This window comes from Herpailurus yagouaroundi, unplaced genomic scaffold (assembly GCF_014898765.1).
Source record: "Herpailurus yagouaroundi ecotype Mexico unplaced genomic scaffold, PumYag 206, whole genome shotgun sequence".
NCBI lineage: Eukaryota > Metazoa > Chordata > Mammalia > Carnivora > Felidae > Herpailurus > Herpailurus yagouaroundi.
Genome location: NW_024412437.1, coordinates 975,040 through 989,523, shown reverse-complemented (window position 1 = coordinate 989,523; position 14,484 = coordinate 975,040). Strand labels below are relative to the sequence as shown.

Genomic DNA, 14,484 nt, shown 5'->3' with positions numbered 1-14,484 from the left:
CGCCTGTGGGTCCGCGGTGGGGCGCTGCGCGGCGGGGACGAGCTCCGGGCCCGGCGCCCGGCCAGGTAGGCGGCCCGGGCGGGTGGGTGCGAGCCGAGCCCCCGCGAGGAGTCGGGGAGGGGGCCCAGGTGCGCCCGCAGCGGGATGGGCCCGCCCCCCGCGCCGAGCCGCCGCTAGTCCCTCCTCCGCCACCGCACCCGCCGCTCACCTCACCTCAGCTGATGCCGAGCCCCAAGCGGCTGGGCCGGAGGTGAAAGAGCTGGCCGTGCTCCTTGCTGGAGCTGCCGGCCTCTGGCCCTGGTTCAGCCTCCGTGCCAGTCTGCGGAAGTTAGAACCGAGAGGCAGGTGACCCCACGCTTGTCAGTGGGCTCACGGCTGATATTTTGCCACGTTCTAGAAACGAGCTGGGGTAGATGTGGATCAACCACCATTTGCCACGACTGTTCTTTTGAAACCTGAAACGGGGCCCAACTGCTTTGCTGGTGGCGGGCCCTCCCTCAGCTTCGCCTCTCTCCTCTTGGGGGGGGTGAAATGGCTAGCCAGGAGATCCCTTCCTTGTTCTGGAACATCCGCAGCTTAGTGGTGTGAGGGTAGGAGTTCCTCGTTTGGGAAATCCTGGCTCGTTGGATTGGGCCTGGTAGGCCCCTGAGCTGTGGGGACAGGGGGTGCAGAACTGAGCGGAGGAAGGGGTCCCCTGCTGCCTTTGACACCTAGGTGATGGCAGGGCCACCTCCACTCTCTGCCTGCTCTTTCCCCCAGGGCTCCACAGAGAAGGAGACCCTGTCCCCAGCTTTTCTCCTCGAGGTGGCCTCTCTTCGTCATACCCCAGAACTTGGCAGTCTTTGGGGATTTTCTGAATCTCATTAAATGAAGCTCGTCTCAGGATGTCTGGATTCTATTCCTTTGTTTTCACAGCAAATGAAGAAATCCCAAAGCTTTGCCACCTTCTCTTAGATACCTTGATTTCTCTTCTGAAATTGGGTTTGAGGCAGAAAATACCGAGAGAAAACTCGTAAGTGCCAAAGTGAGACCCACATAGAGAGAGGGCTGCTGCCACCCCACCCCCACGCAGGAGGAGCCTCCCGGACTTGGAGGTGGAGCCTGCCTGCCCCACCGCTTCCCGCCCTGGCCGCCTTCCCTGGGCCCGCAGAGCTGGGCTTCTGCTAAGGCGGTGTGCTTCAGCAGCACCAGAAGGTATTGGTGGAGAAAGCTGCCCCAGATCCAGGGTTTTCTGCCCAGTGGGGGACGGAGAGTGGACAGAGGGGAGTGTGGATTTATGAGAGGGGGTAGTGCTGCCATCTGGCTCTCTGTGGCCCCAAACCTCTTGTGTCAACAACTTCTGATGTGTGACTCTTCACCTTACTCTTCCCAAGATGCTATTAGGACCAGATTTAGTTTTTGTCAGACTGTTATCTGATTGAGTATCTACCATGTGGCAGGCACTTTGCTAACCGCTATTACATATTTATCCCACTTATTTTTTGCCAGGCCAGTGAGTAATGAGGTGGGACTATCGATAGGGGACTATCGATATCCCCTATCTTGTGGATGAGGAAGCAGGCTCAGAGAGGGGACTTGGCTTGACCAGGACCACAGAGTCAGATGCAGAGGGGCTGGCTTTAAAAATACATCCGTTTGACCAGAGCTGCATTCATGGGTCGTAGGCACTTTTGCCTTGCTGGGACCCTTCTTCCACTAAAAATAATACCAATTTTTAAAAAACCCTATATTTTACAACAATTAAAAAAACCCTATATTTTACACTTGTGTTGGTATAAAGACAAGTATAATCCAGGCCAGATTAAAAATTAAAACATTTTCTTCAGCACTAAGTTTGTTTCTCCTTCTGATTTTAGCAGAAATCATAACATTTTTTGTGGGTCCCTACAAGTATTGGAAACCCTGGCACCAAGCCCACTGTACCTAATGGAGAACCAGGCTTTGCTTTCTTCCTGCGGGCTACTTGGGGCCCTGCCTGACAGCTCAACCTTCACTTTGCTTTCTCTTCCATCACATTCTAGGGCATTCTAGGGCAATTGAGTCATCCCTTCAATGGGGGGGGAGGGAGGGTTGGTGAGATCTTAGAAAAGATGTAACCCCTGTCCCCAATATAATCTTGCCTAACCCAATTAAAACCCTGCTGTGGCCAAGGAGGGCTGCACCAGGCCAGGCTGCCTGCCTCCAGGCTCTAGGACATGGGCAGTGTCTGGTCCTCATAATGAGATTAGGCCTGGTGGCCTTTTAACAAAACTGTGGGCATGAGGAGAGTGATTCTCAGCACTTTCAACCCCTGCGGGTATCTCCTGTCCCTTTTTGATGACATTAAGTGGAGTCTGACTGCAAGTTGGTGTGGGAGGGGAGGGGTGACTGTCTCAGCCCAAAGTTCCAGAAGCTGCCAGAGCTGTCACCCCCGTCTTGTGCTCTGACAGGAAGGAGGGTGGCTGTGTAAGGGGCTCTGAGGGCTATCAGAGCCTCCTCTGCTTCCATAACTCTGGTCTGCCCGGCAGAGGGGAACTTTGGGGTGGAGAGTGGCAGCTTCAAGGCCCTTGATGCTGTCCCCCACACTTCTGCTCTGGGAACAAAGGAGGCCCGGGGTTCTGGGGGCCAACCCAGCTGGCAGGGAAGAGAGTGTTCTCACTGTCTGGTTTGGGAAATGAAGGGGCCTGGTTCAAAGGCATTTGCTTGCTAGGGAGTGACTCTCAACTGCCTTCAAAGTTTGCACATGCAAAATGTGTTTGTGGATGGGTCGGATTCCAGCCAGAGTCAGTAGGATGCGGTCTCTCTTCAGCAATTGGAAGCAGCCCCTTCTTGCACAAAGATAGGTTGCCAGTGACTTGAACCGAATAGGCAACAGGTGAATGCCATTGCTGAAGGAATCTGGATCTTTCACACTCGGAACTTTTGGACTGCGGGGTCACCTGTAGGCAAGGCACAGACAGGCCTGCCTGAGGCAGGATGGTCTTGCTTGGTGTGAGCTTTCCTGCATCCCTCATACTTGGGCTGAAATCACCATCAAATTGGAAGGGAGGGTGGGGGAGGTGGATTGGTCCTCCATAGTTCCAAAGGTCATCCTTTATCTGTGGCTTCCTCCTGGTTGCCTCATTACCCGGATGCTTAGTTCCCTAGGACAGGTGGGGCAGGTGAGCTGCCTTTGGAGCAGTTGACAGGAAGATCTCATGGAGCAGCTGGCTCATCCTCCTGCCACCCCGTCTCTCTTAACTACCTGTTCCCTCCTGCTTCCTTCGTTCCCAGGAGAGCTCCCAGGGAACACTGGTGCTTGTTGCTGTGGTGGGCTTAAACCGCCTTAGGAGCATGGTTTCCTGAGGGGTGAGGGGTACAGGAGGACTGGCCTGGGACAGGGAGAGACCTCCTTGGAGCTCTGTTTCAAAGCGACTTCTTTGGCAAATGCCCATTTGGATCCTTGATTGGCTTCAGTATTTGGAAAGCATGAGAGCTCCACCCTAGATTCTCGGCAAAGCCACGCTGCCACCAGACAGCCAGCTGTTCAGGGAGTGCCACCTCAAGGTATTAAGGTGGGGAAAACTGTCTTCCGTGCGTATAGTGGAAAGTGCTCTTGGCGGCCTGAGTTGAACTCGTGGCTTGAATTCTTACTACCCTTTACTAAGAAAATCTGCATCTGCTGTGTAACTTGTCTGCAAGCTCCTTGAAGGCAGGGATCAAGTCTGAGCTGTATAGCTCCGGTGTCCAGCAGTATTTGCCAGCACACGGCAGGGGCTCGATGAACAAATGAGCAGCTATTTGCTGCTGGTAATTTGGGGCATGTCCTTTATCCTCTTTGAGCCCCAGTGTCCTCACGCATTGATTTGGGACAGCACTCCTCCCACCATGGTTGTATGGCGAAGGTTCCGTGAAAGAATGCTGATGATCATAAGGGAAGGGAAACAAAAATAATGTAAGAACAGGGAGGGGGACAGAACGTAAGAGACTCATAGATATGGAGAACAAACAGTCTGCCGTGAGGCCCCTGGCACCCCCCCAGCACGAGCGGGCACCCCCGCTCTTTGCCGCAGTGGGTGCGGACAGCATCAGCAGTCTGCCTTCCTGGGGAGTTCAGGGTGGAAGTGTACAATGCAGAGCGGCAGAGCCCCCCGTGTGGTCACCTCACTGCTCCAAAGTGTGATTTCTTTTCAGTGCCACCAGCTACTTCCCTAGTTCACAGCAGACACTGACTGAGGTCCTACAATTTAACTCCATCCTGACACTGTCTACCTGGAGATGGCAGGTTAAGGGCTCAGGCCCACGAGACTGCCCCCACTTAAGAGGCCAGTCGCAAACCCAGGTTGGCACCTGTGCTTCCGACCCACCTGCTGTAGATAAGAGGTTCCCATGGCCTTCTCCTCACGTTCAGTTAATTTGCTAGAGCAGCTCACAGAGCTCAGAGAGTTATTTTACTTATTAGGTTTATTACAAAAGGATGTGACTCAGGAACAGCCAGATTGAAGAGGTAGGTAGGGCGAGGTCCGGAAGGGTCCAGAGCACAGGAGCCTCTATCCTCAGGGAACTAGGGTAGCCGTCCTCCCCCCTGGAAGCTCCTTTTGAATTTTAATGGAGGCTTCAGCACAGAGACAGGGGTGATTAGATCATTGGCCATTGGTGATTGAACAAATCTGCTGTCTTCTCCCTCTCTAGAGGTTGAGGGGTGGAACTCAAAGGTACAGCCTTCAGTCACATAGTTCCCCTGGCACCCAACCCCCCCCCCCATCTACAGGTTATCCAGGGGGCTCAGTAACATAACAGAAGACAGCATTAAGGCTTTCTTGGGAAATTTTAGGAGCTTTAGAAGTTTTAGGAGCTCCATCATATATATATATATGTTTAATTTAATATAAATTAATATATATTAATATATATATTTAATTTAATAAATATATATTTAAGTTTTTAAATGTTTATTTTTTGAGAGAGAGAGAGCACAAGGAGCACAGAGTGGGGAGGGGCAGAGGGAGAGGGAGACGCAGAATCCGAAGCAGGCTCCAGGCTCTCAGCTGTCAGCACAGAGCCCGACACGGGGCTCGAACCCACAGACTGTGAGATCAGAACCTGAGCTGAAATCAGAAGCTTAACCGACTCAGCCACCCGGGTGCCCCCATCCTATATATTTCTTATAAGTCATAACATCACAGCCCTGAAGAGAACCTTGCTCTGGTTTCCGTCTGCCTCCTTAGGAGACTGGCTGGGAGGGAAACATGCTGGCTCTGGCTTGCCCGGCCACAGAGCAGCTCCGAGATACAGGGGCGATGATCCCCTTTGCGGCCCTGAGCTCCCTCTGCTGTCGTTGGTTATTCTGCTGGGCAGGGAGAAGCTGTGGCAGGTCTGCCAGCAGCCGAGCACGTTCCTTCTGTTCTTCCTGATTCAGAGCTAATCAGATTCTGACTGTGCCCCGGGCTCTCTGGGGATAAATCTAATAAAGGCGGGGAGGACGGAGAACAAGTGACCCGAGGACAGCCTCTCTCCGGTAGATTTTTCCTGTTAGAGTTAGGGCAGAGGAATAGATCCCCAGGAGACCCGAGGAAGAGTGGGACGCGTTCCTCGGAGGGGGCACGGCAGCAGACAGGCACAGGCGAGCTTCGTGGCAGGCAGGCAGACTGCCGACGGGGTAAGTGGGCTCCAGGCCAGCGTTGGGGATGCAGAGGTGGGGACAGAGAAGAAAGAAACGTCCCTTTCAGGTTGTGGGGCAGGTGGATGGAGGGGAGGGTGAGTGGCAGGGAGCCGGAAGAGAGGCGCAGGGAGTGAGGCAGTGTTGTGAGAGCCAGGGAAGCTGAGTGGACTTGGTGAGAAGATGCGGGGCTGCAGATGGAGACGGAGTTAGGATCGTGTTACAAGTGTTGCCATTTCACTGGCAGCCGCCCCCGTTTGCACAAGGTGGGACAACATGAGTTGGGGAACTGGCCTCGTCCTCGTCCTTGTCCCTGGCAGGTCTGGCGGGTTAGAAGGGGTACAGAGATTGGGGTGGAAGCTCCATGCTCTGGCTGGGGTGGTGGCAATGAAGATGGCCAGGAGGGAAGTGATGGTGGGGACCCTGGGGGAGAACCCCGAGGATTCGGTGGCCTGTCTGTAGAGGTGTCAGCGTCGGGACCAGGAGGACAGCCGCAGCGGCCACCTGCACGAGGTCAGGATTGGATTCGGTTATGATGACGATGGGCAGATGAATCGACTAGGGATGTGCGGAGGAGTTTGAAGTGTTTGCTGATGTCGGTAGAGATGTGTGGTGGGTGGCTAGAAATGGGGTTTGTATTTGGGGGAGAGGACAGAACTGGCCCTAGATGTAGGAGTTGCCTTGGGTAAAGGTGACCGATATGGACGGTGGCAAGAGTCTCAGAAATAGGGGTTCATTGTCTGCCAGGGCTTCTGGAAACAGGTGTTCCCACCTGCTATGGGAGTGTGTTTGGAAGATCATTTGATAAAATGTCAAAAACCTAAACGAGAACATAGCCTTGCTGCAGGATTCCAATTCTCCATTTAGGAATTAATGAGACACATGTGCAAAGGTGATCGCATGGTGTGGTTTATTTAGTGAAAAACTGGAAGCTAGCTAAATGTTGAACAGTTGGGATTGGGGTTTGGTTAAAGTGTGGAACAGCTGTATGGTGCAGTCTTGTGTTGTCATTGAGACAATGATGTGAATGTATATTCATGGACAGGAAAAGATTCACAGGATCTACTGTTAAGGTAGAAAAGCAGGTTAGAAATCGGATGTCTCTGTTTTTATAAAAGAATGTATATGTTTGTAGAAAAAAAGGATGTAAGGACACACATGAAAATGCTGATTACTTGTAATTCTTTCCCTTTTTATGTTAATCTGTATTTTACTGTAGGGAGTATGTATTAGTAACACTCGCCACTGCCCCCAACTTTTTTTAATGGTGAAGTTGCCAAAATTTGTCAGATGTGGCAGAGAGAATCGGGGGGTAAAAAGAGACCTCCCCAATTACTGGTAGAAGACCGGGCCGACTGGACACTTGTTCTTGAGCGGTACAGGGTGGAGAGAGACAGCAAGCGCTGGGTGTTAGAGGGAGACCCAGAACCCATTAGGCCATGTCTCTGCACCGCTGTCATTCTCTGGAATGTTTCCACTGCTGCTTGGAAAGCCCAGGACGCTGCGGGCAGAGAACCTCTTTCTGTGGGCTCGGGACCCTGCAGCACCGAGGCAGACAGATGGAGGAGGCCATCCTTGTTCATCACCGGCCTCGTGCCCTGGCTGCCTCTCCTGACTGGGCGTGTGGGCCAGGCCTGGGCTCCGGGTCTGGAGAACTATCTGATTCCGGGTGAAGAGCTTGCGCGAAGGCCATCCTGACCCTGGGGGAGGCTAACATGGGGGTGCACTGGGCAGAGGAGCCAGGAAATGCGCTTACCACACACACAAACACATGCACACACGTACACACGCATGCAGGTGCACACACACAGGCACACATGCACAGACCCCTGAGCAAGACTTTCCCAAGCCTCCTGGAACTGCCACTTTCTTATCTGTGGCATAGGGACAGTAACTACCTGCTTTACTGTCCCATACAGGATGGCTATGAATTAAGTGATGTATATGAAACACCCCATGGGCTCTGAATGCCAAGGTGCTACTCCTTGTCCTGAGTAGGGGTGCAGACCCGGCGGGCCCTGAGCATGGGGGGAGGAAGTTGTGGCAGGGGGAGCAGGCTGTGGGGCTGCTCCTGTTCCTCACGTCGTCTTCAGGCAAAGCAGGGTCAGAGCACGGGGGCAGCTGTGGGGGCTACACCCAGGCTCCTGGGGAGGGCAGGATTTCTCCTTCTGTCGGCCACACGGCCACACGCTGGGTGCATGGGTGCCGGGATGTCAGCTTTCTCATTCTCTCTGGACGTACTTGTGACCCATCTGGAGGACAAACCGTGACTAACTCTGTACCTTCAAGGGATTTTCTCACTTCTCTGAACCTCCTCTGTGAGCCCCACCTGAGAAAAGCCAGGGCCTTGGGAAACAGAATGCAAGGCACAGGCACGTCCCCCCACCTCTGAATCTGGAGGACCTTCACTTGCACCCTCACTGCATCTCATAGCCAGGTGCTGGCCTGTCTGTCTCTGGGGGAAGCGGGGCACCTCTGCTGAGCTGTACTTGAATCTCGGGAAGGGATGGAAGCACTGCTGTAGCACAGGGGCCGGGAGAGGTGGGTGGAAGGGGGCAGCGGGCAGCGGGAGGCCGGGACGTGGCCTCTGGAAGCTGTGGGCCACTCTGAGCTTTGCTGCTTTCCTTCCAGCAGCTGCCTCAGCATGGAGAGCCACGCAGGCCTGGCGGCCACCCCCAGGGCACTGCCTTACTACGTAGCTTTCTCCCAGCTGCTGGGCCTGATCGCGGTGGCCACGACTGGTGCCTGGCTCGGTCTGTACAGGGGCGGCATCGCCTGGCAGGGCGTCCTGCAGTTCAACGTGCATCCCCTCTGCATGGTCATAGGCCTGATCTTCCTGCAGGGAGATGGTGAGTCCCACCCTTGCTCCTGAGAGCGGCGGTTTGCAGGAACCCTATCATCCCTGGGGTCTCCTGCACTTAGACACATCTAAGATTCTAGAAAAGACAGGAAGGAAGCTGGCTTGGGGCCTGGGAACACCAGGCATCCAAATCTAGGGGCCTGAGGTTTGTGGAGCATCCAAGGGTGTGCGTGTAGAGCAAGCAGCCCAGGGGCTGGGCTGTGAGCTGAGGCTGGCTTCCGCAGGGGTGGTTTGAGGTTGGAAGAAAAACGGTGAGTGTGCGTGTGTGTGCGCACGTGTGTGCGTGTGCATGTGTGTATGTGTTGGGGGAATGGTGGACTTGGCAGAGCTGCAGCTCCTCTCTGGGGCAGGAGTGAGCCTGTGACTGGCCCCCACCCTGCCTTCTGTGCGGCCTGCTCTGGTAACAGGAAAGCTGGATCTGGATCTGTTTGACCCATTCTTCCTAGGGGCGGTCCTGGTGACAGCCATTCCCCAGCAGCAGATTCCTAAGAGGCATTCCCCGTGCCACCTGGCCCTGTCCGGCTCAGCCCTGTGAGGGGGATTAGCTTGGGAATCGGGTTCCCCACCTAGGGAACCTGGTTGCGGAAGGTAGTGAGTATCTGCTCAGCTTCAATACTGGGCTATTTGAGGACCATCAGAGCTAAGAGGTGAACTCAGAAGCTTGGTGACACCTAAGCGTGACTGCACGAGGAACCGAGGACACAGCCCAGAATACACGGGACACTTGATAAGAAAGTGGTGGCGGCAGGGGCGCTAGGGCACACCTACCCGAGGGCCCCCGCGAGGCCCCACGGAGACTGTTTCCTGTCCTACTGCCTGTGGCTGTGGTGCCTTGCCAAGCCCTTGGTGCAGATCACCTCTGCCAGCCAAGCTGCGTCTCCTCGCTGCCTGTGGCAGGCGGGCCTGACCTTCCCTTTCTCACTCCCTGAAAGCCCTGCTGGTTTACCGTGTCTTCAGGAACGAGACCAAACGCACAACCAAAGTCCTGCACGGGCTGCTACACGTCTTCGCGTTCATCATCGCCCTGGTGGGTGAGTTCCTGGGCACGGCTTTCCCTTTCCCCCACCTCTGCTTCTAACTTGGTGGGGGGGTCGCCGCTTGACACGCCTGGTCTCCACGCCGGTTCTGTTGTGGTCCCGTCCCCATCCCTCCCGCGATCCCCCACCCCCCAGGCATCCCCGGCTGGGATGCTGGGTCCTGGCAGCCCTCAAGCCGGGACCAGATCCCAGAAGTCCCGGCTGGTTGGGTTTCCCTTGGGTCACCTCACCCGCTCCCCTCCCCACCAGCCCTGTCCTCACACGGCCCCTCTCTCCCTCCGGTCCAGGCCTGGTGGCGGTGTTCGACTACCACAGGAAGAAGGGCTACGCTGACCTGTACAGCCTGCACAGCTGGTGTGGCATCCTCGCGTTTGTTCTCTACTTCGTGCAGGTGGGCGGTTCTGCGCCTCGGCGGTGGGGTGGGGGCGGGGGTGCACGAGGCCACCGCGGGGCCGCCTGTGCCACAGAAGGGCCCGCTTTCCCGGGCGTGTGCCTGAGAGTGGAGGAGGTGCTTTAGCACAGTTGGACGCTGCTTTCGGATCCCCAAGGGGGTACGAAAGCCAGGATCTCCCAGGCGAGGGTGCCTCAGACCCAGGCCACCTTCCAGCTGACGTGGCACATGTGTCTGGCCACGGGCCTGGGCTTCCAAGCGTTTGAGCGCGATGAACCGAGATAGGCCTCGAGTGCCGGGGCCAGGACCTTTCCCGAAAGCGCTTACTGCTCCCCCCACCCTGCTCTTGAGATGAAGAAAGCCAAGCGGTGGATGGAGGGGTTCCCAGACTGCGTGTGGACACGGCCTACGTGGGGTGACCTCGGGTGGGTCAGACGGCGGCCGGCTCAGTCTCCGGCACCACCCCGCCTTTCCTTGTAGTGGCTCGTGGGCTTTGGCTTCTTCCTGTTCCCTGGAGCTTCGTTTTCTCTGCGGAGCCGCTACCGCCCGCAGCACATCTTCTTTGGCGCCACCATCTTCCTGCTCGCTGTGGGCACAGCCCTGCTGGGCCTGAAAGAGGCGTTGCTGTTTAAACTTGGGTGAGTGTCCTGTGCCACCACGGGCCTCGGGAGACGGAGCCCTGCCCTCTGCTTCTCCGGGCCTCTGCCTCCTGAGGCAGCTTCTTGTGGAGTTAGCGAAGCAGCGGTTTTCCTCTCGGGGCGGGGGACGGGTGGGGCTGGGATTGGAATACCACGCCAGCTTTCTGGCCTTGGTGTGAATGGCATTTGGGCCTGACCGTGACCCCTCGGGTGGCTTCTCCCTTCCATCCAAACCCTGCAGGGCCAAATATAGCACGTTTGAGCCTGAGGGCGTCCTGGCCAACATACTGGGCTTGCTGCTGGCCGGCTTTGGCGTGACTGTGCTCTACATTTTGACTCGCGCTGACTGGAAACGGCCACCCCAGGCGGAGGAACAGGCTCTCTCCATGGACTTCAAGACGCTGACTGAGGGCGACAGCCCCAGCTCCCAGTGACGGCCTGCCCTCGTCCCACAGGGAGGGTCTGGCTGCGGCTGGCCTCCTCGGTTCCGGGAGGTTCTGATAGGCGTCTTTGCCGTGCCCTGTCGAGGCCGTCTTTAGGCAGGGTGGCTCTCGGGGAGGGCTCGGCAGTGTCGGTAGGGACCGTGAGGGCAGCGTTCCCCCTCGAGCGCTGATTTCTGGGGTTTAGGGCTTGACCTCCTCTACTTTCTTCTCCTTGCTGCTGCTTTAGAGTCCTGTTAGTCATGCACAGACCCCTGCCCCTGTTGTCGCTCAAATCAAGAAGCTTTGGGTAGAGTTTTGGGTGGTCAGGCCTGGTCACAAAGGCATAGATCCCTGAAGGAGATGCAGGGTGGCTCTCCCCTTGAGGCAGCGGATGCTGGGCCGCGTCCAGTGGCTGCAGAGAGCACAAGGCTGTGGGATAAACTGGGGCTCAGCGACAGGCCTGGCAAGGCCAAGACTTGCTTTATGTAACACTGAATTCAAACCAGGAGTCTCGCTAGTCTGAATAACACGGTGGTGTGAATGGGCCCAGTCTTTGGCAGTAGAGCAAGTGATATTATGTGTAAAATATGTTGGTATTCGGAGCGAGGTTCCCCAGGAGAGGGGAGGGACTGGCCCCTGGGAAGCTCTGGAGATGTGGCTTTGGCCCAGCTGTGCTCTTGGCCTCCCCTCTCTTCAGTCCTCAGCCCCAAGATGCTGTGCTGGGAGAGGGACAGGGCACAGGACTGAGACAAACTGTACTTGGCGGCTGAGAGAAGGGGAAGGAGGTGGCCCCTCGCACTGGCGGGCTGGGTGGTAGGCTGGCCACTCCCTGCAGGGGCCCGGGCCACCAGTGCCCCAGTGTCCCTGCCCTCACAGCCTGGCTCTGACTCGAGGCCGAGGGCATACGTCTTGTTTTTGTTTTTAAACAAAAAACTGCCCTGTTGCCCCCTTTCCCTTTCAGTGGGGAAGGCAGGGCCGCCTGCTTCTGTCCAGGAGGAAAGCCTCATCCCCTTACCTGGGCCCATCTTTGCAGGAGGTTGGGACGGAGTTGGAATTGGGTTAATTCCCCCCAGCTGTGTAAGTGTGTTATGCTGCCGCCTGAGTCACTCTTTGGATTCAGTCTGGAAGTAACGTGATCAGAGCATTGACCTTGTGCTTCTTGGACTTGGGGAATGCTCTCTTCTTGTTTTCCTCATTTTCTGGGCTTTGAGGAACATAACAGTTTGAGACAGACACAGCTTACTTAAGTGAAGAAATGAATGAGGTTTCTAAGCCCGGCTACTGTTCTGTAGATGGGTTGCCTTTTTCTCACCTAACCGCTGCCTTAGAGAAAGGGGCTGGCCGCTTCTGATGCTCAGATTTCTAACCCTCCGCTTTGCCACAGGCCCTGCCTTAGGCAACAACGCCAGTTCTCCCAGCAGGTGCCTGCAGGTCCGGAGCCCTCCCCAGCAGGGCTGCCCAGGCCCCTCGGAGCCTCTCCCGGCCTCCCTGTCCCAGCCTCCCTGCCTCCGCCGCAGCTTGTCTGGAGGCTACGCCGCGTGCTCCGCCAGGAAGGGGCTCCGTCAATTCTTTCACCACCTGGCTCATGCTGAATAGCCAGGTATTTTACAGGTGGAGAGACTCCTGCTTGGACAAACTACCAAAGTACAACTGTGTATCTACCCGCTCCCCGCCCTCCCCCACCCCCCCGCCTCAGAATGCCACTTAGAGAAACGGAACCTTAAATTTGCAGTAAAAATCTGTAAACTGGTCTGTTTGCCAACGTGTATGTTGGATGATTAAGGAGGCCCCCTGAAAGCTGATCCATTGTGGTTTATTTTACTTTGCCTGTGGCCAGTTGTCTGTGAAGTACAATGTAGCGTCGGTGCAACAGATGATTCAATAAATGTCTACAGCTGATCTCTGGCCTCTTCTCTTCATTCACCCTGGCAAAAAAGGGGCCAGTGCTTTTAGCGGCATCAGACGTGTGAAGTTAGTTCTACCAGGCTCGACAGAAACTGAACCTCCCCTCCCCCCACGCTGGGCACAGAAGGTAAAGCGATTCGTGATCTCTGTCATGGCCCAGGGGCTGTTCAGTCTCTGGACCCAGAGTGGGAGGCTCTTCCTCATGGTTAGAGAAACCCTTTTCCCAACCCAGAGACAGTGGCCTGGAGGGTGGAGCGTGGTAAGGGCCTCGGCAAGAAGTTTTCCCTAGTAGTCACTCAACTTTTTACCTTTTAAAAGAGATGTCTCTTTATTCCTTAAGGAGAGGAGCAAAGCTTTGAGAACGAGGCGGGATTCCACTTGAGAGCAGTTCCTAAGACCCAGGCAGGAGATGTGTTTATATGAAGTTGGGCTGGATCTCACGCTGGGATACACTGCGCTCCCGTCACCTAAAACAAAACACTAGTTAAAGGGACCCCTGCAGCAAATCCTCTGAGGAGTAATCCTTGGGGAACAGGAGTCCTTCCTAACATTTACTTTATTTTCTGTGTTCTCCAGAGGTCTTTGCTTTCTGCGTCTGTAGAATCTTTCTCCTGAATCAAGGCTTCTGTGAGAAACTTCATTTGCTTAAAAGCATGCAAAGCACGTGGCATGATACATGTCCCAAGCTGATCGCTCAGTCAAGATCACAGCTGGCTCTCAGTGTGCGGGGAGAAGCAGCTGGCTCGTCTGCAGGCTGTCTCACTTCCGGCTCTTGTGCTCACTTCTGGATCAAGGGTCTTTGTGTTTGTGAATATTCAAATGATCCCAGACATGAAGGTCACGCCTCTCCCTCTAGACTCGCATCTCCTCTCCTTCACCTCCTCAGGAGTCCCTCACCTTACTGGGTTTGGAACCCCCCGAGTCCCCAACTTTTCAGACCAAGCAGGTGGTTGCTTCCGGAGTCCTCTCCTCTCCTCTCCGAAGGCCACTCTGACATCTAGGGTGCGTGACTGCGTGCCCGGAGTTTTCCTGCTTCCCCGGCTCTGTTTGGGGGAAATGGATGTGGTTATGCAACAGGGATGTTTGTTCAGCACAACGTGGTGTCTAGAGGAAGCGGTCTCTTCCCTTGCTTGTCCCTGCAGTAGACAGAGAGGTACCAGCCGGGCAGGAAACCCGCAGCCTCTCCATTTACGATGCAGCCGTCTAGCTCTCTAGACGGTGAGGATGGCAAATTCTGGCCAGATTTCTGAAGAGAAGATGAAGCCACTGGAAGAAGCTTTGACGGAGTTAGCCTCAAGGACTCTAGCTGGGGCTGTCCCCTCACCTCGGGCTCCCACCGCAGCCCGCTTCAGGCAGCAAGACAGGGCTGCGGGCCTCAGCTACTACAATGAAACAAGAAGAGCTCAGTGCTCCCTTGGTTTGGCTGGAGAGAAAGTCACCAAAGAAAAAGCCTCTCTTTCTCAGCGGGCGCTGCAAGCCTTCACTGAAAGGCCCTTAGAACCGTCTTTTCTTAGCCACAGATGTCTCGAGCGCCTACAGCGCTGTCTCAACTCCGAGGAGGTGCTCAGTCACTTCGCTGAGTGAATACGAGCCCAAAGGGGTGACTCTGCTTGT

At 55.5% G+C, this 14,484-nt stretch overlaps 1 protein-coding gene across 2 annotated transcripts; it reads left to right on the top strand.

Moving 5' to 3' along the window:
* Positions 1-6: 6 nt before the first annotated feature.
* On the top strand, positions 7-12,864 carry CYB561 (cytochrome b561). Of its 2 annotated transcripts, none has more exons than XM_040452044.1 (6): positions 7-65; positions 8,252-8,466; positions 9,410-9,508; positions 9,802-9,905; positions 10,386-10,543; positions 10,785-12,864. In XM_040452044.1, the coding sequence occupies exons 2-6, from the start codon at positions 8,262-8,264 to the stop codon at positions 10,975-10,977; spliced, it is 759 nt and encodes a 252-aa protein (XP_040307978.1). In that variant the 5' UTR covers positions 7-65; positions 8,252-8,261; the 3' UTR covers positions 10,978-12,864. The 2 variants fall into 2 exon arrangements, with proteins under 2 accessions (XP_040307978.1, XP_040307977.1); XM_040452043.1 differs by having other exon boundaries at positions 8,249-8,466.
* The last annotated feature ends 1,620 nt before the right edge of the window (positions 12,865-14,484 follow it).

Bases quoted from the DNA above. Each gene is read 5' to 3' on its own strand.
- CYB561 (XM_040452044.1), top strand. From the start codon at position 8,262: ATGGAGAGCCACGCAGGCCTGGCGGCCACCCCCAGGGCACTGCCTTAC. The intron at 9,906-10,385 runs GTGGGCGGTTCT...CTTTCCTTGTAG, and splicing joins TTGTTCTCTACTTCGTGCAG to TGGCTCGTGGGCTTTGGCTT. The intron at 10,544-10,784 runs GTGAGTGTCCTG...CAAACCCTGCAG, and splicing joins GCGTTGCTGTTTAAACTTGG to GGCCAAATATAGCACGTTTG.